A 21,493-nucleotide genomic window follows, 5' to 3' on the forward strand; every position below is an offset into this window, starting at 1 on the left:
GTCTTCCCTCGTACGTGTGTGGACAACGCAATCCCCCATTCCTTGTCCTACTCTCTACCCCCTCTCCCCTTAATGGGCACAGTTTGAGCTTGGTCTGAGTGAGGAGAATAGAGCAGACCACAGCAGAGCCATCGACGAACGAAAAGCACACCGAGACATACACACACACTCGTTTGTACACATCTCCATTAATGCAGTCCGCGTTTTTGTTTCCCTTACTTTAGTTCATAAAGTGGTCAGAATAGCAGTGCTTAATTGTGGCCTATGTTTGCGGGAATATCTCCTGCGGCATGAACTAGGTATAAGGGACACATTCCTCGCCGCCGTCATGTGACCCAACCGGGAGGACGAGTGCAGATGAGGTGCTGACTCACCAAATGACAACGCTCAACAAGGACACCTGATGCAAAAAGAATTGAACAGTATCGAGGTAAAACGTGTCAGATACCTTCAGTACAACATTTTTGCAAGAGAAGTAATATGTATAATACTAATACCCATTTTGAAAACTAAATAATTGCGTTTATAGCACACTGCAATAGCTTGTATATGAAAAACCCACGCCAGCCTACTGATTAACAACGGCCTCAAAGTAATGGAGGCCAAGTAGATAAACAAAAAAGCATGTTAAAGTCGATAACGTTACACATGCCTTAGACAATTCGAATTCAAGTAATTTAAGAAGTGGGTTTGAGAGCTAGGCCAAGATTTGGAATTTGTGCACAAGGGAATTTTGCTGCTGATGATGATTCCACAATTTATGAAATTGAATTTGATTAGTGAATAACAGAACAAGGGAGAAATTTAAAAGCATCTGAACCAGTTGTGTTAGGCAAACTAGCGATTGCATATGTGTCTGCATAATAAATGGAACTGATGACGGGATTTCAGTTGTAAGCATAGATGTAGTTGAAGTGATTAGATGCGTCCTTTAACAGTATGTTTGACTGAGAATGCACATTATTGTTTACAAGTTTTGCTTCCAATATAAATCATATCTTTTATTATGTCAGTGGCCTTCCAGCTCCTCTGAACATCAGTTACATACATCATTCCACTTTACTGTGGGTCTACATTACACTGATAAAGGTGGCATGTGAATACTTTAAAAGGCAAACTTGTAGCGTCCCGAGCCTCCCTGAAGACGAAAGAAGACACAATACTCGGGCAGATTACGTATATTCATCACGGAGAAGGTGTCTGGACTATTGGCATGGCCCTAAAGGCCAGCCCACCCAGCGAGGTACAAGGAGGCTAATTCAAAGTACAAAAGTGGCGCCTCACCAGAGCCGAGGGATAAACCACTATCGTATTACAAACTATTTTATTTATGCAGACTGAATGCTAAACCCTAATGTAACAGAAGAAAGGGATCTACAGCAAATAGTTGCAGTGATATCTATATTCGCCTTATTTTGCATGATTGTTATTAGCAACCGATGCTTCACCAGACTCGTATTTTTTCATAAGGCTGATTGTTGAGCTGTCTACGTCAACTGCTTGAAGTCTTAAATACATGAATAAATCACTTCTCATTCACAGCCCTGCTAGCTAAATAAAGTACAGATAGATGGATGGGTAGAGCTGAATTGAGAGCTTAGTGGGGGGGAGAAATAGGTGCTAAGGCTCAGTAGTTTTGTCCTTAGGCCTAAATTTATACAACCAGCATTTGCAGCACAAGTCGTTCTCCTTAAAGGGAAATGTCTGTTTCTGAGACCTTGGTGACGAAGCGTCCTTTTTAACGTAAGTTACAAATATGACAAACTTTGGATGCGGTGAGATCACCGAGATACTTCAGTGATATTGGCATCCAGTGCCTTTCTTTGTGCAAAAAGACTTAGTGGCTGGGGGTTTTGTTTCACAAGGGCTTGTTATGGCACCGAGTGCACTGTTTTTGCCCGACACGGGGGCTGAACTAGGGGAGCGCACGGGATGGCACGTAAAAGCGAGCAACTATGGTATGATTTTATGAATTGGTTGACTGCATTAGCACTTCCATTTTTACAGTTTGTGTTTTCATGCTTTGATTATAGTATTAGCCATTCGACTCTTTTGCATGCCATTAGTGTGTGTTCCACCATTAGACCGGCGTGTTACGAATTCTGGTAAGGCACGGAATGGTGAGCGCAACATTGCAATTCCTAGAATTTCGCTTCAATTTTGCTCAGATTTAAAATAATGCAGCTAGTCTAGGCTGAGCTTTTTATTAGAGGTGTTTTATATAAATTTGACTATATGTTAGTTGTAAACCTTCCTAATTAACTTTGATTGTAAGGTCCAATCGCAGCCTGCGTGCATAGTTGTAAATCCATTATTTTACTATGATTTTAAAAGACCTAACTAAGAACATTTTAGTTCGTGATTTTATTCTGTAATTTTCGGAAATCCAAAGGTCATTTTTGTATGGTGGGGAAGTGAGCGTTTGGTTTCGGGATGCGTGGTTTTTGTGGCGAGATAATCACACGCGCAAAGCTCATCATCGATCTGATTTCTGGACGTGGTTCTTACGGTACATTCGTTATATGTAGAAGTTATGAAGCAAATTTTTAGGACTGTGTTTTGTTGGCCCATCGATCACACCGACAGCGTTCAGGTTGTCGGATATTTGGGATCTTTGGAACGGTTCTATCTTTTTTGCAACTCCCAAAAAAAGGCGCAGCATTGGAGTTCGAAGGGACCGAAAGTTTCTCTCTTGTATGCTGCTGCTATCCTTTTATTGTTGTTTTAGTTACAATGGACAAGTACAGACTCAGGAGAGACTTGGTCACTTGCCCGCATTGTGGGAGTTGGCATCCTCGAGAGTCGATTTGTGGTAATTTTGTCTCTTTTACTCCTTTGCTCGGTTTTCTTTGCTGCTATAATACCTAAAGAATTAGTCTTTGTTTGTACTTGTCAAAATTATGGGACCTTTTCATCTGCCTATTTTTTCCTTACTGATCTGAATTTCTCCATTCATGGAATAACCAACAGAAACTGCTTGTTTTTACTAGCTTTTGGAGAAAGCATGAAACTACCCTTTATGTCTTTGACAGTAAAGGCGATCCTGATGTGCCTACAGCCTCTTTTCCACACCTTTTAGTTCACTGTTATGACGAAGTACGGCGAGAAACAAATGCGCTTCGTGCCAGTTTGAGGTCAGTCCGAGAGGGCCTTCCATATGATCAGGAGACCCAGTTTCTCTATGACCAGGAGACCTTTGGCAAAGCTGGCGCATACACTCATCGTGTCAATCGAAAACGACCCTCCTGGTTTCCCGCCAATCTCCTCGGGCTTCCCTCCCCTGACTCGCCCTCCAAGTAGGCCGGTGTCGGATGTAACTATGTACAGTTCCTGGGACGCTGGGTTTTTGGTTAATGGTTATATTCTATTGATTTTCCCGTTGATCAGGCGATAAAGCTGTTTTCGTGGCGGATGGGGGTTTTTGCTTATTTAGTAAAACAGATTTGTCTGTTTTCCCATCGAACTCTAGGGTGTTAGCTCTAAGGAAATGCATCACCTACGAATGTATGCTACTGTCGGGTGTAAGTAGCGCTGTTGTAGTAAGGCATTACTGACGTGACATCCTTTCCCTTCGCACATAGTTGACAGTCGTTTCCTTTCAAGAAAGGTAAGACAGTGTTTCCTCATCGAACTTATTAATGCTTTCACCTCCCATTCTACTGGCAGCTGCCTTAGACGTCAGATTTTGTCAATTAAATAGTATCCGGAATTTCTTTTAAGGAGTTTACGAATTCCCGCATAACTGGTTGCCCCATACGCATCATAGAGCGACAAATTCCATACTTGCTTGAGGCGCTGTGGTGACCACGGAAGAGGATAAGAAGCAGGTCGCAAAAAAAAGTCTCTGAGTTTCGCTGCAGCTCGCTAAATGTGTTCATCGTCCAGCAAACTTTCTGAACCGCTCTTGCCTGTTTTACGAACCGATTTCACTTTGGTTTCAAGGATACAAAAGCTTCTCGCCCAGTTCGCTGTAAAGCGCTTGAAGCGTGTCGGCAAAAATGCTTCTGGATTTAGGCGGTGAAGCTTTTGAAGACTTACTCATCGGGCACATCTTCATCAACTGGGAGGTGAAAATTTGGAGAAAATACGAGGCTTTGCGCTTGTGCTCCATCCACATGTGGTAGTGGGTGAAAGACTGCCTTCATTCTTCCCCATCCCCTATAAAAGTGCGCTGGTGGAAAGAGTTGGTTGCTTACTGGCCTGAGGTGAGAAATGGGTTTTGGGTGCTTCTGTGTTGCATCAGTATTGAGTCCAGCAAACAAAAGGCTTTAAAAAAGCCCTCTACTGTCTTGTCTTGGTGTCTAATTTCTTCCAACCCCCTCTTACTTCCATAGAGTGATCACCTCCCCTAGTGCACGTTCTTTTATTCTGTTTACAGCCATTAGCAGCAGATTTACTCGAAATCCTCCCAATTAACCCAGCCGATTTGGACCAGCTTAAAGCAGGTTTTCGTCTTTCATTCTCTCCTGTTAACGTCCGAACCCACCGAGATCATTCACTCTCGTGCCACTTGAATCCCCTTATGACAGCATTTAATACTAACCAAATTGCCGATGTGCTCCTGTCCATCCGCTTCCTTTTTATTTCCAGAAGAAGGCCTCCTGTGCCATAAGCTAGGCCCAGAGTGCGTGAATAATGCAAGCTAAGTTACATCCGACGCTGAGAAGGCACTTGCTTACATGGACACATGGAGATGTGCGTGAAAGGGAGGGAGGGGGGCAATTCGTTCACTGAATAATGCATTAGGGATTATGCGATGGGATTACTGCCACCTGTCCGGTACCATCGAGAAGCTGACTCCCGCTCTCTTTCTGACTGCTGCGTGGAGCGTTTAACAAAGTGGACCTGCCATTCATCAGGCCTGGAAGCGCCTCTATTCCACCAAGAGCAATGTAAATCGCACAGTGTACTCTTAAATTTCCTCAGGAACTATTTGTTGGAGGGTCTAAAGTCCGTCTCGCATCATGAAGTGTCAAACCGTCTTACAATTGACGTGTTTTTATAGCTGGAGAGAAGCAAGGGACACTTTACCACTCTTCCGATCTCCGTGTCTTCTGCTATTGGTGGAGTTGGGACCCGTTTAAACCACTTTTGGTCGGTACATTCTGCCATCGCAAGACACTTTTGTTGCCCCCTCGGAGGCAAAACTAAACTCACATCCTCTGGCGGGCAAGCTCGAATCACTCGACATTCTGTGTGAGATTTTGAAGTACCGAGGAGATAGACTGACCCAGTGACCTGCACTTGACAGTGATTACATGACACCTCTCCTGTGAGGGTACAGAAGGGCGGAGCGGATTATTCCCCGTCTTTATGGCGCCGTCAAATAGCATAGCCGGTCCCACTTGGGTGAACGAGTCGTAATGAACTCATCCTCCATACTTATTTTTCTTAGAATTTTTAAGTAATCTAGTAACTCAGAGCATCTTTTCCTATCGCCCACAGGCACTGCATGCCTACCGTGGTGCCTCCGAGGGGTGGTGCGTAACCTCTGGCTTCAAGAACTACCAAATTTGGTTTAAATTCTGAATCATGGGTAACAAATTCGCTTTTACAATCTGGGGCCAAAGCCCCGATTCCTCACCGATCGCTCTTGCGTGGGCGGGGGGGGAGCAATTTCCACCACCGCTTCCCCCTTTTCGTGGGAGAGGGGTGAGGAAAGGTTTCTAGCATGGTGAGCAACAGAGCGGTAATTGTGGATCCACCCTTAGTGGCATTATAAATAAATAAGTAGAGCAATAAATCTGGTTCCAAGCCCTCTCCTCCCTCCAGTACTTGCTTCAGCAATCTCTGTCCAACTATTTCATCCACAAAATCAACGCCGCGTGTCCGCTTTATACCACATTTTGACGCCGTGGAATGTATGCCACGTATAAACTCCTTTCCTAGTTTGACCGAACCGCCTGTCAATCAAAAGGCGCAGCCAGTTTTGTCCCCCATTGACACTTATCAACTGAGCCATTGGTCAAATTGGCAACTTTGCCAGATTAATGGGTCAGAAGTTGTCAGGCGCTAACAAATTTGAGTGATCCCAAACTATTACTGGGACTTTCTCTCTCTTCCCTCTAATCGGCTTGAGCAGTACGATTTCGGAGAACGAGAAACACCTTTGGCAACCCTTCACTTTCACTTATCCAAGCGGGATGCTGATAACCAAATAAGTAGGCAAACGAACCAACAAATTAGGCAAATTAGGCACATTATTACCCTGTTCCCGATCCAACATCGGCAAAATCGAAGCTAAGGTGAAGAAAGCTTTTCAAGTGAGAAAATCTCATTAAGGGCATCACTGTCGCCCCAAAAAAGGGAAGAATAGGTGGATGGGAACTGCTTTGCTCATCTACTTTCAGTGGGAACCTCTCTCCTCTGTATTCCTGTTTTTTGGGCAAAAGAAATCACAACGCTACAAATATTTCTAAACTGTTTATCTCAGAGCTAACTCTTAAATGGGACACACACACGTCCACGTTCTACGATGGGATAATTTTTTTGGGAGGGCAGGGGGAAATCCACGACGTCCACTGGCAATCCTGATGGCCTAATCAACACCTTTCGTCGCATGCAATGTTAGTGTGAATAGGGGCGACGCAGAACAGGTGGTAACTCTACACAGAGTTAGGCCTATAACTTTGGCGATTAAATGCATTTACATTAGGTGTTAAAGTTACTGACATTCGATTTGGGAGAACGCAACAGCCCACAACCAAGGGCGAACATATCTACAATATAACCCTCCAATCTGATGATAAGGAGGGTATGCAATGGCGACTGTGACATAATCGCCGTAAACCATAACACTCATACATGCTCTAGTAGTTTCAGGTTTGTCCACTCCAGTGTACATTCTCTCCAGCCCTATCTAGGATGCCGAGAGTTAAGCCAAATCTTCATCACTTTAAAGGCCTACCGAGGAAGTTGTGGCGAAATTTAGCCAAACAAGACTCACTAACATCTTGACGTTCACAAAAATAGTTAACAAAGTGCACTTGTAACGCTGTCACTGCTTTATGGACAGCACAAGATTTGTACATACCTCAGTAGGCAAGGTAGGTGTTTGAACTTTAATGGCTGCCGACACTCCATGTTAAAAAAATGTTTCTCTTTGTGCAAGATTATAAAGTGGCAATGAGCGCGACCCAAAACGATGCAATCGACTTTGCAACAAATGTAAGGTATCCCGTTATTTACACATTTAAAGTTAGCTCGTTTCACATTACCAGATGAACAGACAGTTGGGAAGTACTTTAAACAAATTGAATGTGAAATGGCTTTGAAAAGGTCAAATATGCACGTTTATTTTTACTTTTGATACACTTACTCTTCTTTAAGAAGGTGGAGGTAAAAAGAAACGTACAATTTTGGAAATACAGTCAGTTATCAAATCTGCCTTTATTTTTGGTAAAGAATTTGTCACTTTGACAAAGAACGTATGATTTACCTAAGCTAAATAAATGCACTCGGCCAAAAACTATTGGAAATAAGGCAGATAGCCAATTTGGTCAAGGGTATAAAGGAAATGCTAGCTTTTTTATTGTTTAGTATTAAATTGTGCCCTAATTCAAATGTATTCAACTGTAGGACTTAAGTCAAACACTTCTATTACAATTATGTCCTGTGACTAGAGTGCCTTAGCTACAAGTGGGACTCGTGCGGCTTCAAGAGTTCTTAGCTCGTAAAGCTGCAACTGTGGCACGTGAAACTGCCGGCAATTTGACGTGCCATCTGTTTAATCGAATGCGTCTCTTAACGCCACAATCTAGGAAAAATTCTAATCGTGCTTGGTGCGGCGAAAATCGAGTACCAGGTATGGTGTTTCCTTCGCCAAAAATGACTATAAGCAACAATTTTCCCCCCAGAACTCCACCCGAAGAATAAGAAATTATAAACCCTATGCAATTTATTATTAACACACGCGGCGCCGCAGTGTGTTTATCTGAATTAGAGGCACAGCATTATTTAAATTTTAATGTGGGGAGGATAAACAACCGACGGATGGGGAGTAAAGGGAAAAATTAAACAATGTTGCAGTACTTGAGTGTCAGGTAATGCCTGGAATTGACTAATCTACCCACGCAGAAATGTGTAAATCCTTTTTTGTAGAATCTTCCCTAGAAAATTAAGCAGTTATAAAAAGTCACCAAGCCAAGTGCCATTAACTGCCTCAAAGTTGGCTCATTTAACGAATGCCGATAAAACCAAGGACCTACCTGGTACATTCAAGTCAAAATTCTCTTTTTTGAGTGCCTTCAAGGGAGAAAAAAAAAACAAAGGAACTAGAAAGCGGAAGTCATAAATGTTCCTGCTGTCAAAAACAATTTCCTTTCTTATAATCCATTCCATAAAATGATGATGAGAGCATTGACTTATATGGCCTGAAGCATAAAACAGGGTCTAACAGGACCTGATGAGAGGATGACTTCCGATTTAAGCACTCCTTACAGAAAACCCACAATTTTTCTACTGCCCAGTTACTCTCCTTCCATGGGAGGTACTACTTATGCAAGCTGAGTACCATCAAAAGAGATGGCAGAGGCCTACCAGATAGACGGACTTAATGAACTTCATGACAGCATGACGCTGATCTGGAGACAGGTTGCCCATTGTAGCAACTAAGTCTTTCACCAATGCCTCGTTCTCGCCTATTTCCATGTCCGAAGAGTCGCTGTCACTCCAGCTGCTGTCGAGGGTGTGCGAGTTGACGCAGACCACGCAGAAGTATATCAGAGCAGCTATGACAAGTAGGAAATTTGTTGGCTGGGGGAACGACATCGTATTTCTACAACAGAAGGCAATAAAACCTAGCCACCTTAAAAGAAGACCGTTTTCGCGACCCGTAATTAGTGGAAAAAGCATTTCACAGTTTTTTTCCCCCATTAAGTGTTCGCCATCCAGTTTAAAAGTACACTTCATTTTACTTTGAGAATGGGGGCAATTTCCTTTACTTGCTAGCGTAAACTTGAAGGTTTTTGTCGCCGAAACATTAACTACCTATTTTATGTGATCCCTTGTGTTACCTGTTCCCCCACCACAACTTTATGCTCTCACTGCCCCCATAATTCTTCCGCCTTTTCACTCAGCGACACAAAAAGTGCGCTTCTGCCTTAAAGCTTGACCGAAGAAAAGCGAGGGAAACCTGTGCTCATGTTTTTTTGTAATCTCCAAGCCAAATTAGTTTAATGCTAACACTCATTAGGAGAAAATTGATGAATCAAGACGACTTTGGGGACAAAGGCAGAAACAAGTCACCATAGCAACTATAAGCTTCTAAATTCTGTAAGGCTCGTCTACGAAGAAGATGGAATCCTCTGCAAGAACAATATAAGAACTTCGCTTACCCAGATCTGTGTGCGTAAATGCTTCAATGATGGCTCTAGCGGTCCCTTCGCCTTATATAATCTGCATGGTGGCCAACCAATTTGATTGGCTTCTATGGGAAAATCCCTTTTGCCTTCCATTGGTTAAGCTAACTCGATTAGAGGGGACTCGGCCTCCGATTAGTCGAGCCTGTTTGACCAATGAGTGAGACGGGCGAACATCTCGTCACCTATTGGTGGAGCGCTCCACTGAGAGTAATATCTACGTACGATAGTCACAAGTTTCAAACCTTGTCTCTTTTTCTGCATTTCTGCGGATCCTTTAATCCATAAAACTCAAAACTACTTAATTCTAAAGTTGTTAAGTCATAAAAATGAAGGAAAAATCAATGAATTTTTAACCCGAATGTTCAGATCTAAAGTACAAGTTGCCTTACGGGTTTTAGTTTGTTCAAACCAATTTTTGGAGGTATTTTTAAACATTAATGTTCCCTTTTCATTACCTGAGTGAAATCGCAACCACTCCTATATCGCTTTAACTAAAAGGAAAAACTCAGAATTCACTTTTCCAGCTACAAACTCCAAAAATTATGTATTTACATATGAATCGAAACGTGGTAATAAAAATTCGTAAAAATTGAAATGTCCCAAAGCCTCTGAAATAGCGGAGGTTGCTAGGCCTTCCCCTCCCTCGCGTCCCCCCAAAGCTGCAACAAACCCCACCAATGAGAGGGTTAGCCCATCACCGGGTTACGGAAGGCGTGGGAAGGAGCTGCCGCCACTTGAGACCATTGAAATCGGGGCATCAGGAGGAGCCCATTCAGCTAATTACACGCTTACGTAAAGTGGTGCAGAGGGAAGTAGAGTAAGATGTTCACCAGTCTGGTTGAGTGGAGTGGTATAGCATATTATGTAGGAGGCCCGGCAAATGCCTTTTCAATAGAGAAAAATAGCCAAAATAAATTTGTTTTGTTTAATTTCGTGCTTTCCCCTTACATAAAAGTCGACTTCCTACCTTAGAGTCATTTTCGATTCGTTTCTCCAAAGTAACTAATCAGATGTGTGCGGGCACTTGAAATAAAATTAAAACAAGTGCAAAAAAGCTTCTAAAAGTTTTGTTGCTTATATTAGCGAAATAACCACCACTACATTTAACGCGAAAAAAAGGGTAAGCTTTCAAGGTATCCAGCCTTTACCCATCACATGTAGTCTAGTAGCTGGGGCGCGAGTGTCGGTGTGGCGGGGCAACCTCATCCCATTCTCCTCCACTTTTCTTCCACTGTCATGTGACAGTGTGTGTGGAGGGTTAATGCCAGGACATATTGACAGGTCCTTGGGGGAAATGCATTTGTGAAGTAGGTCAGCATCGTCCTCGTAGACCATCACACTTATCCCGAGGGACGCATCTCCTCACGGATAAGTTTAGCGACGTCAAGGGTTTTGCAGACTTACTCCCATAAATTGATTAGTCCTAGAAGCTGTTCTAGAAGAAGAAGAAGAAAAAATTCATGCCCGCTTTCGAGCTCTTATGAGTCGGATCGCATTGAGTAATCTGCAATCGGATGGGCTATCCCGTCTCCCTTGGTTTTAGCTCTCCCAATGGTCACTGTCAAAGTTCAAGAGAGGTCAAAATCCGGCAACACGTTGATTCTTCGATTACTGGCGACCATCCCACAGTGCTGCCTCGTCGCCGTGGCTCACATCGCGTCGCCGAAAGCTGCCTGGTGTCTGACAATCGCAGTGCTCTGTGCAAGTAAATACGTCCACCACTTCACCAGTCATTCTGGCTGCAGCCACGTGAAGTCCCTCGCCGGAAGTTTTGTTTCGTCCCAGGGTAACGAAAAGGCTCGCAGGGGCATAACTGCGATGTGTACGAGATCCGTAGACTAAGGTTGGAAACAACACTGGCGATCATCACCGGGACGGGTAGATAGAACCTTCGGACTAACTTTATGCAAACGTCAACCATCTACGCCTACGAATCAGCAGTGGCAACACAAAACCCTGTCAATGGACTTCCCACTGGATACCCTCAAGATAAAGTCTCTATGTGTGGAATCCGGTCCATAGTATACCATGGAGGTGAACACCCAGATTGGACTGCCCTGAGTGCTGATCCATCCTAAGGTAGGCGAAGGCGAAGAACGAGACAATTACATTTCCGCCCCGGAGATCGTCTTTACTGACTCTTTCGGTATGGAAAGGTGCTGGCGACTTCTGCAACTCCAGAAAAACGTTCCTGTCTGGTTATCTGGAAGTTTTCAATGGACGGCTGGTCTGAAGACGTCCCAGAAAGTCGTGCTCCTGCTTAGTCCCTCCTGATTGGCTCATATTAAGTCGAGATGCACTTTAAGTCTATTGACCACTAGTCTAAGGTCAAGGTCAACCATTTATTAAGCTAACACTTGAATGAAACCATCACGTAATAATCATCCAGTCTCCATTGGACTTACTGTACTTCCTTCTGTACGGAATTCTTACCTTTGACTAACTAGATTGTTAAAGGCTTGGAAGGCTCTCAGTCCCGCGCGATAACACCGGTCCACCACAGCACTATTAGAAGAGGAGGAGGAGGAGGGAGAGCAGATTTCATTATTCACATGGGGAAGAATTGTGAGGCTGCAAGTACGGTTGGAACATCATCATACTGAGATGGTGATCGCAGCTTTAGCTCCCCTTCTTCATTCCTCTACTTCGGTCTTTCAACTCCTCCACCGCTTTGGCAACAGGTTCTCCAATGCCTTATCATCACCAACTTGGTGGTATGGGTGACATCGCTTTTATTGGTTGGGCTTCCTGAGTACTTGACCTATGCAAGGCAAAAAAAAGGCTGGAGACCGTCCTACCGCAGGCATAGACATCCACAGTTCTCCATTGATCTGAGTAAAGGGAGTTTAGTGGAAGCCTGAGCAGCTATTCCAGAGACCTTCTAGTAACTTTACTTCCTTATTGCCTAACGTATTGTAGAATCCCACATTGAGGCGATTTCCAAGTGTCGACTTGGCTTTTGTCGAGGTCTGACAGACTCATCTCTGCGCAGATATCGATGGACATTTGGAATTTTCTGCCAAAACCCCACGATTTTCTATCCTTTAAGTCGTTACTCCAACTTGCACCACAAATGGCATTGTAGTAATATGATGTTTTGTTTAACTGTGCGCTGAACTAGGCAAGCACTTCAGTCTTCCTAGATTGTACCTCACCTTCGCGGTATAACCTTCAAGCCTTGGCGGAAAACTCTCTACCACATTACTTTGGATTTTTGCTACTTCAGGCAGAACTGGGTTGGTGGGAGGGCGCTGCAGCAATGACCCAAGTTATTTTTGAAGCTGGGGAGGGAGGAGTTATCATTAACTCACAGAGGAGCTGAGGATCTGCAGCCATTGTTGAGACACCATGACAACTGCGGTGACAGAAAGACCCGCCTAGCAAGATGTACCATCAAAATCAAGTACAAGTTGAATCTGTCCTCCATTTACTACAGTGCGCGAAACGCTCAAAAAATAAATGCCTGATGGATACTCCAATTTTATGTAAGGCAAGTTCATGCTGCTTACTATCTTTCAGCGTCCTGGACAACAAGCACCTAGACAAGAGCACCTGCCTGCTGTTTAAATTCATCCGCTGACACTGGATTGTTCTCTACTCATTTATTCCAAGTAGCTTAAAATAGAAGTAGACTCATACTACTAACTACTTTTAAGCATCTTTGACAGCATTATTTACAATTTAATCAGTAGACATTGGACTGGTCTCTCTCTATCCACCTACTACATACTTCAATTGCCTAACGGATAAGCAGTTAACCCGACCCTTAGTTAATATTTTTTGGTTAAAATTATAAGGTTGACAACTTTGTGCCGTGCAGAGAAGTAGAAACAATGTCCCCCTTTTAGATGTGATTTGATAAGCTATTGTTGTCCTATTTACCCCAAAGAATTGTGCGCCTACGCCTTTGAAACCGTTTCCATATTTTATGACTGTTTATGGAGATTAGGATATTTGGGACGGGGGGAGGACGAGGTGGGCCATGCTAGAGGCTGCCGGGGGAAGACGTTTCCTATGCGAGCATTATTAATGCGTCTCTCCCATTCTGCCGTCTTCTTGGAGGACGAGTGGGGGAAGGATTGAGCGATGTGGTCGCAAGGCTCCAAACTCTCGCATTTGCCGATGCGAGAGACGATTAGAGGCAGGTGGAGGAGGCACACTTCAAAAGGCATGGGTGTGTCATAAATAAACATTTCTACTGCCGCCTCCAAGCCTACGCCAAAATAATCAACAAAAAGCCCCATAAAGAGGAGGTAGAGGTGAGCTTCCGCCCCGAAATTAGGCTCTTCCTTATGCGATGGTGGTTTTTACATCTGTACTGGCTCTTCCCTAAGACCGAAATAAAATGTTCATTTGGGGCGAGTTCTTAAACCGATGAGGTAGAATGTCGTTTCCTGAGTTAATACTTCTATGACGATTGAATATTTACTCACTTTAGCCATACCAAGACCTCCTCGTCGGTCTCCACATCCTACCAGCTCATCCGAAGGTCAATAGTGGTATGGATTACTTTGATCTCGAGGCGTGGAAGGCTTCGACTTCTACAATACGATGCTAGGGACAAGCAAGTGCGATTTGGAAGGCTGGTTGCACCGATTTTCGGGACTGACTACCACACAGACTGGTCGTATATGCAAAGATGTTTCAACGACAGGGTCGTCGAAGCCGCCTTCCGTGTTCGTCAAGGTGACACGTCTTCCCTTTGCTGTGTGGCATTAAAGTGGAGTCGACGCGGCGAGGAAGAAAGGTAGAACATGTTAGCGCCATACACTGTCTCAGCTTCTGCCTGTTATAACCGGAATAATTAAAGAGGGAAGACTGGCTCACTGCGGACACACTTGAGTTAACGAGGAGCACGATGTGTGTGTGTGTGTGTGTGTGTGTGAATGCAGCTGCTGGCTGGTGTGACGAAGTACCAGAGCCCATGGATCATCACCATCATCATCATCCCTCAGAATGGCTTGACCACACAAGAAACATCCAAGTTTACACCCACGGATAATCGCCCAGTCAAGAAGTGAGGGAGAGGGCGAGGTGTGAGACCTCCTAGGATGTATGGGTATTTATCAGTAAAGAGGCGACTTTGAGGGAGGCGAGGCCAGCAAGACCTAAGACTACGAGATTTGTTGGCGAAAATCTTCAAACAAAGGGAATTAACTACGTGAACTCTTCAGACACTCGGTGTTATGGCTTTCAGGGCTTGACCACAATCTCGCTGTCACTGCCGCTTCAGGGAATTCTTGGAAGCACATTTTAACTGCCTAATCTTGAAGTGATCGCTGTAACTCCACCGTGAAGAGCGAATCGCAGGGAGTGGAGAGCCCACATAATTAAATCTGCCACCAAAAGAAACATCGTTCTGGCTTATGGGTTCCTGTCCCCTCCCCAGCCCCGATAACGGCGTCTCCCACCGCCCATTTACCCTCTGCTCGTCGTCGGGTAAAGTGGAGGAAGTGACGTCATCAAGGCCAAAGACGAGGCAATAATTTTTCATCATTGTGGAATGAGCGGTGCACCCCGATGAGGTGTGGTGTTCAAACCGTGTCTGCCATCCTAAATGTGTAAGCGGTAACATTCCTTTCGTAGCCGGTCCGTAAAACCGAAGGTCCCGGTTTGACTTAAACAATCTACTTATATAGGATTTGGCTAATCAGTAGCACCGTGACCACTAGCCATGGTCGACAAATTAACAAAACTGTCGATTTCTGCAAAAGTTCCCCCTTTTTTAAGGTTTAAATTATATTTGCCTCGCCGATAGTCCCTTCTCTCCTTCCTCCGAAGAGATCGCGTTTTTTAACCCACAGGAATTCCTCAGAGGCATTCCGAAGTGCCTCTGTGAGTCGAAAAAAAGATTTTGTGCCTACAGCGAAATCTTCCTAGGCTAAAGATCATAACGCAATAAAGAGGCATTGAATCTACCGTCGTCACTATCGTCGGTATTATTACCACCAACCTACCCTGTCCCACGAAGTAGAGGGGATGTCAACCTTTCCAAACAAAATTTCCACTCAGAGGCGACTTAATTTATTTGTAAAGGGAACAACCAATGTTAACTTTAATTTTAATGGTCTCTTAAAGGTATGCTTCTAGAATGTTCATCATTCTTGCCATTTAAAGTGACATCCAAGTCCTTTGTCCTCTCGCCGTTGTTTGATTTTACAGCCTCAACACCGCCATAAAATTCCACGCTCAAGATTAAATGAAACTTCACGGCAAGCTGCTCAAATCACCAACATTTTTGCAATCACACCACTACAACAGACTCAAAACACTTTGGTCTCTATATGAGGAGGGCTTGCTTCCTCTCCCATCTTTCTGCGTGGAGGTGGAGTACATGAACTTGCCACTTGTACCCATTCGAATGTCAGGCTAGGAGAAGACGTGGAGGTATTCCTCCACTTCGTGTCAAAAAAGGCAACTCTCACAGCTCTTAACCTGGGAAACCTGGAATTCTGTAGATAAAGAAGTACGATAGACAGGGAGACAAATAACATTGCCTGACCCTCCTATAACTGCCACCGGGGTGGATGAGCTTAGCGGCATCAAAAATGCCACCAAACCACTTGTCGAGGGTACCCAGCACCACCTGAACTGGTGCCAGTGAAGCAATGGTGGATTTTACCACGTCAATGTCAAAAGCGCGCTCCCTCTCTTTCTCCCTCATGACAATGAGGACTATTTTTGGTGATCAATGTCAACCTCGTTTGGCCCCTTTTCTCTCCCCTATAAAAACTATTGTGCATCTTCTACCTTCGCATGGTTTGACTGTATGAAATGCCGCCTTGTTACCGACTTGTCCAACCTCAGTCTTACAAGATCAAAGCAGATGTAAGTTTTGGCTTACACGAAAAAAGAAAGATTTTTTAAGGTGGGTTACGAGATCAAATTAGTAGGCGTTCTATCATTCCGCCTCGAAAACTGTGAAGGAAATCGCCCCAGAGGCACTTCGGATGCTGCTCCACAGTTCTTGCCCAAATTCCTCGTCCATCTTGTATGTGATTGTGAGAGATGTAGGGTCAAAAGAGGATGATAATCGTCATTTGAAAAAAAAAATAACATAAGGGAATGTGCGCAAGTGGATCTCTCATCCCATCTCCAGGTAGGAATCTTGGCGACAGATCGAGGTGCAATGCCTTGGGCTGGCCTTTGAAGATGAGAGGTGAACCGTCCTCCTCCTACTGGATCACTAGCTCTGAGCATTTCTAAAAAGTTTTGCTTTTACTGACCTTTAAAGTACATAAAATGATGTGTGTCAGAAAGATCTCGGCAGCAGCTTTTGCCTGGCCTTCAGCAAGCCGTTCATTCAGCTCTGCGCCACACATGTGCAGTCCTTGGGCAAGAAGTTGGGCCTTTGCAAGTGCGAGAAGTGAATGAGTCGTTCAAAGGATGATCAACAACGCCATGTTCATCTGCTTAACAAATGACAGGCGGCCCATCACGTCATGTGGACAGTCAACAGCCAATCTGGAAAAGCATGTTTCACCCATTTACTTTGAATTCACGAACTTGTTATCAATAATGACAAATAAATATCACCTCTAGTGAAGATCAAAGTGTCCTTATTGCGCGTGTTGGAGTGATGAATCAACCAATGGCATTCGGTGGTGGACTCCACTACTGCGTCGTCGCCGAGTTCCATAAAACAGTCAAACTCGGTTCACAAAGAACATAAACTCAAATCAGTTAAACCAAAACACCAAAAAATTCTTAGAAAGAAGTAATAGAAAGTGTCTATGCTTTGTGAAGTAAACAAACAATGACACGTTCCTTAAACGTCTCTAAAAATGACGTTGGGTGGATTATGGAGACGGTCGCTGAATTTTTTGGTCCGACAAATTTACCAAGCACTAGAAGGGTCATTAACCCCAATCAGTAAAATAGTCCTTCCAATATACGCATTTTTCCTTACAACCAAAGAGATTAGTTCCACTTCAAATGCACTTGGCGCGTTCCATTGATTAAGCAAAACAAAAGATGAGAACAACAGGAAGACAAGTCGATTCTTGAGTAAATCACAAATGATTCTCCCTAAATAAAAAAATGTAAATCCATTTATAAAACCCGACTAGATCTCTCCATGTAAGGCACATTTTGATGGCAAAAAATGGGTTATTTTTTTCTATGGTAAACTGATAAAATAATGTCAAGGGTCAATGAAGAAACCTTCGTACAAAGTTGCAAATTTATCATTCAGGTAATTTATTTTTGCATTCAGTAGTAACTACATTGATGTTGAAGACAGATTGCAGTTCATTCATGCTATCAGTTACTTAAAGAAGAAGGCATTGCTATTTTTCTATTCCTGTACACGTGAGTATAGGAATGATTCAAAACATTTCGTTACTGGGACTTATAAGCTGCGTTTCACATTACTATTCCAGCGTTTGAATAACATTTTCTCAAAAGAAATTTTGGGTAATTTTGAGCCTAGACATGACCCCCCTGTGGTGGACTCAAAATTCCTTACTGTAGCATTCCTGGAAGAAAGCTTGGCTTAATCGTTTAGTAAGACAACAATTTAAAAAATCAGTTTTATACAGGAATTTCGCTCACTATAACAAATGACTGTGTAATTAAGCACCGAAGTCCGTTTTATAATATTGTGCATTATTACTTATTAGGTCATAGCTTAAAAACAAAGCCTCGTAAATCTGTCATGCTTTAAATTTCTATTTTATCGTTAAAACTAATGTGAAATTTTTTGCAGCATTTCCGGATTCTACGTTCGGTTTTAGGGATTCGTTTCGTGCATGGGATTAGCCTCCTTCTAAGCAGTCGTTCGGCGCTGTACCTTTAACATTACGTACGTCTATCTTCAAACTCGGTAATGTGAAACGGATTGGCTCGAAAGTAAAGTCAAAGATATTTAACTACCGAATGCATTATAGTAGCAAGCCCTGCTTTCGCATATAATCTGGAATGGAATATTTGAACAATCATCTGTCTTTCATCACCGAGCTGATGAAAATAAGGCACGATGGGAAATGTAGAACTGGAAAAACAGTTTGTGCTAAATGCAAGTGTAAGTTCAAACTGTATGGGCTGACATTTTACTCGCGAGGCCCCCGCCCTCACGTGGTGCCTGCATCGCCGCGGTGCCTCTTCAACTCGCTGAATGCACGATTGGCGTCATTCAATCGCATCACACCACTCTGGGCGGGGCAAAGTGCACATTTTTCCTTAAATCTTTCCTACACTTTCAACTAGTCGCAATGACCACTTTCGTTAACAAATCTTTTTTTTTCATTTTGAATTAATGTACTTATTTGCAATCGCCTAGATTGCTACTTATATGGAATTAAGTAGATTACGTAAACAAATTGCACATAGCGCCGTTTAAAGGAGACGAAAATGAAAAAAATGTCCCTAAAACTTGAATTCGTCACAAAATTTAATTATTCTTAGTAATTTTGACTCCCATTGACTATTAATTATTAAAAAAGGGGCCCCACTTTCTAAAAGTTGGGGGAACTTGGAATGCCGTACCCCACCATACCACCGATGGCTCATTGCCGACAAAATTTGAATTTATTTGCATTAGCCGCGACTATATGGCACATTTGTGGCCTTTCGCGCAGCTCGAAATAAATCAAAGGTGGAAATGACGAAGCAGGTGGCTGTGGCTTCTATTTAAATGCCTACTTGTAATTCATTTCTAAGTAGAAGACCGAAACAAATCTTAACCCCTAAAACTACTTTACAAACTTCTTAGAGTTTTAACAGAAAGAAAAGGAAATAAATGCAGATTAAATTATTCCTATGCATTTAGAGATTAGGGCTGTTCAAGCCAAAGCGAGACCTTCACGATTATAGATGCCAGGGCGTCCAAATGGCCACCGACATGGGCGGAGTACCTTTCACGCAGGAATTCTTCTTTGTAATGCCCAGTCTACTTCACTGCATTAGTAATTTCATTGTATTTTCCAAATTTGCTACCCTACGTGATAGACTGGTTGTGTTGATTGTTACCTCACCCCAGAAAAATGTGTCGCCTGTCCACTTTTCTTTTCACACACGACGATTTTCACAACTGAGCGCTCCATCACCGCACTCGCCTCGGAGGCTTTGATAAATGCAAGGAAATGCCTACACTCTGGGAGACACTTGCTCGACCACCTGTCAACTGTCGTCGTGAGTAATGGTGGGTGTCTAGGCTGACCCACTACCTGTACAATGGACAGGCCACTGGACATGCATACCAAGAATTGCTGCGTGATTTAGCACCCCCACTACTTTTGTTAGACGGTAAATTCAAAAGTCTCGGCTCAGTATGAACGCTCGCATTGTTAAAACACCAAAAATAAAAAAAATTTGAATTGAATTACTACTTTGGGTTACAAAAAGTACATCAAAAGCTGTCGAAATGACCCATAACTGAGGCGGCTCAGCAACTTCTACCCGTTGGGAGGATGGAGTAGGTAGAAACCTTTGAACTGACATTTCGCTCGTCGAAAGCACCAGTCAGTATTACGGTAGGAATCGGAGACAGGCGCACCACACCCAATGCACAATCCGCCATCCCCACTGGGGTCACACCCATTGCATTGCGTTGTGCGTGTGTGTGGCAAGCGAAGAAAAAAGTCTCACATGAAATTTTCTCGAATCGAAGATTAAAAAGCCTTGATGAGAAGGCAAAATTTTGCCTCACCTGCCCTCCCGTGTGATTTGTCGCTAGCCTGCTTCGATAGGCCCGAGTGTCAAGACTGCGTTCTGTCTGGGACAGGGAGACGGGGTGTCCGTCTGTCTGTGTGCCTATGCAAATTAATTCACCATTCCTCAACGCTTAAGCAAACACCAAGGCGTAAATTTTATGGTCACTCTAAACGCAAATGTGTGAGACTTCTCCTCTTTCAAACTGTTGTTACAAAAGCGACACTTTAGGTACGTTCAAGTCAAACGGGGATTTCTGGGAATGGGGTCAAACACGTTAAGGAGGATAAACTGGGTTTGCATATCCAGTTAGTTTCTCTATAAATAAACTTGTCTCGCACTGCCTGCAAGGCACCTTTTAGGTTAAAAGGTCACCTTGGTACATCAACATTTTGCATTCGCAATGAACTGGTGTGTTAGTCAGGCATTCTAGGCGGCATCATTCGTCTGCTGAAAGGACTACCGCGATGGTTAGAAGCATCGTCGAGAGACCAGCGATGGCGTCCTGAGCAGCGAAACACCTCACCAGCGAGGTGTGCTTGAAGCCTTTCGCAAGAGCCCTCACCACACCCTCTTCCATTGAGTCACCTCCACTGGGATCCCGACTGAGCTACAGCGACTGGCATTGGTACACAGCAGAGCCTACGTGGTACCGAGGTGTGAACTGCCACCACTGTACCACACCTTCCTATTGGTAAGCCGCTAGATTTCAAAGTCGTGACTTAGCATGAGCAACCTCTTGACAGGCCTTAAGGAAGCTCATTACCCCACGACATCTGCCAAAGTCCCAGCGCAAATAATCAGGGATTGCGTTAGACAATCAGTAAGCCAGCGGACCAACTCTTTCCCATTAAAAGAGTCATCAACAGTCATTCATCACATGCTGCTTAAAGTAACCGGGGCGGAGTTTGACAGACCCTTTGAACTATTTTATGATTGCATTAGAGCCTGTCAAAAGGCGGTCACTTGTTTAATCCTCCTTACCCTACTTTCATGTACTTTTTACCTCTCGTTATTGCACCGATTTGACTTTTTGATCCAACATCAACATCTAATTAAGTGAACCGACTTTGAAGCTCCGCTTGTAGTCCGCTTGCACTAGAGGTGCCATTTTTTTTTCCTTCACTTTTCAAGGGGAAAAAGTCGGCACCCACCTCCTGCGGTCTGAAACCTCCACCCGACATGACATCGCATACATCCTGCCCCATTTAAGTCGTCAGTTGCCTAGACGAGTCAAATGAGTTTCAACATACTTGTACTAGTCACCACCATTAAGATGGGCTCGCAGGTCGCCTTGATTAGGGGGACTGGGGGTGGGGCAAGGGGGGACGACAGGTCTTTGTCGATGGGCCGTCATTCCTTACGATGCATGAGAATGGGAAATAACTTCAAGTGTTTCAGCATTATCATCGTTATAACAATGAGGCTCCACGAGACACGAGGTTTCAGGTTGGGTGGCAATCGCGTTTCCCCAATGAAAG

General features: G+C 43.8%; 2 protein-coding genes across 2 annotated transcripts; one reads left to right on the forward strand and one right to left on the reverse strand. All coding sequences in view use genetic code 11, as the record gives it.

Annotated features, from left to right (window-relative positions):
• Positions 1 to 2,433: 2,433 nt before the first annotated feature.
• Positions 2,434 to 3,300, forward strand: EGR_09174 (39S ribosomal protein L32; the record flags this gene model as incomplete). The annotated part of the gene is made up of 4 exons (XM_024498423.1): positions 2,434 to 2,509; positions 2,551 to 2,694; positions 2,729 to 2,812; positions 3,080 to 3,300. The coding sequence occupies 4 exons, from the start codon at positions 2,434 to 2,436 to the stop codon at positions 3,298 to 3,300; spliced, it is 525 nt and encodes a 174-aa protein (XP_024347166.1).
• Positions 3,301 to 8,514: 5,214 nt separating this feature from the next.
• On the reverse strand, positions 8,515 to 16,026 carry EGR_09175 (hypothetical protein; the record flags this gene model as incomplete). Its single annotated transcript, XM_024498424.1, has 9 exons — positions 8,515 to 8,776; positions 10,975 to 11,200; positions 11,390 to 11,502; positions 11,796 to 11,933; positions 12,008 to 12,123; positions 12,674 to 12,739; positions 14,785 to 14,915; positions 15,626 to 15,731; positions 15,865 to 16,026. The coding sequence occupies 9 exons, from the start codon at positions 16,024 to 16,026 to the stop codon at positions 8,515 to 8,517; spliced, it is 1,320 nt and encodes a 439-aa protein (XP_024347167.1).
• Between the last annotated feature and the right edge of the window lie 5,467 nt (positions 16,027 to 21,493).

The sequence above is a fragment of the Echinococcus granulosus genome (genome assembly GCF_000524195.1).
Source record: "Echinococcus granulosus chromosome Unknown EG_S00135, whole genome shotgun sequence".
In the NCBI taxonomy this organism is placed as follows: domain Eukaryota; kingdom Metazoa; phylum Platyhelminthes; class Cestoda; order Cyclophyllidea; family Taeniidae; genus Echinococcus; species Echinococcus granulosus.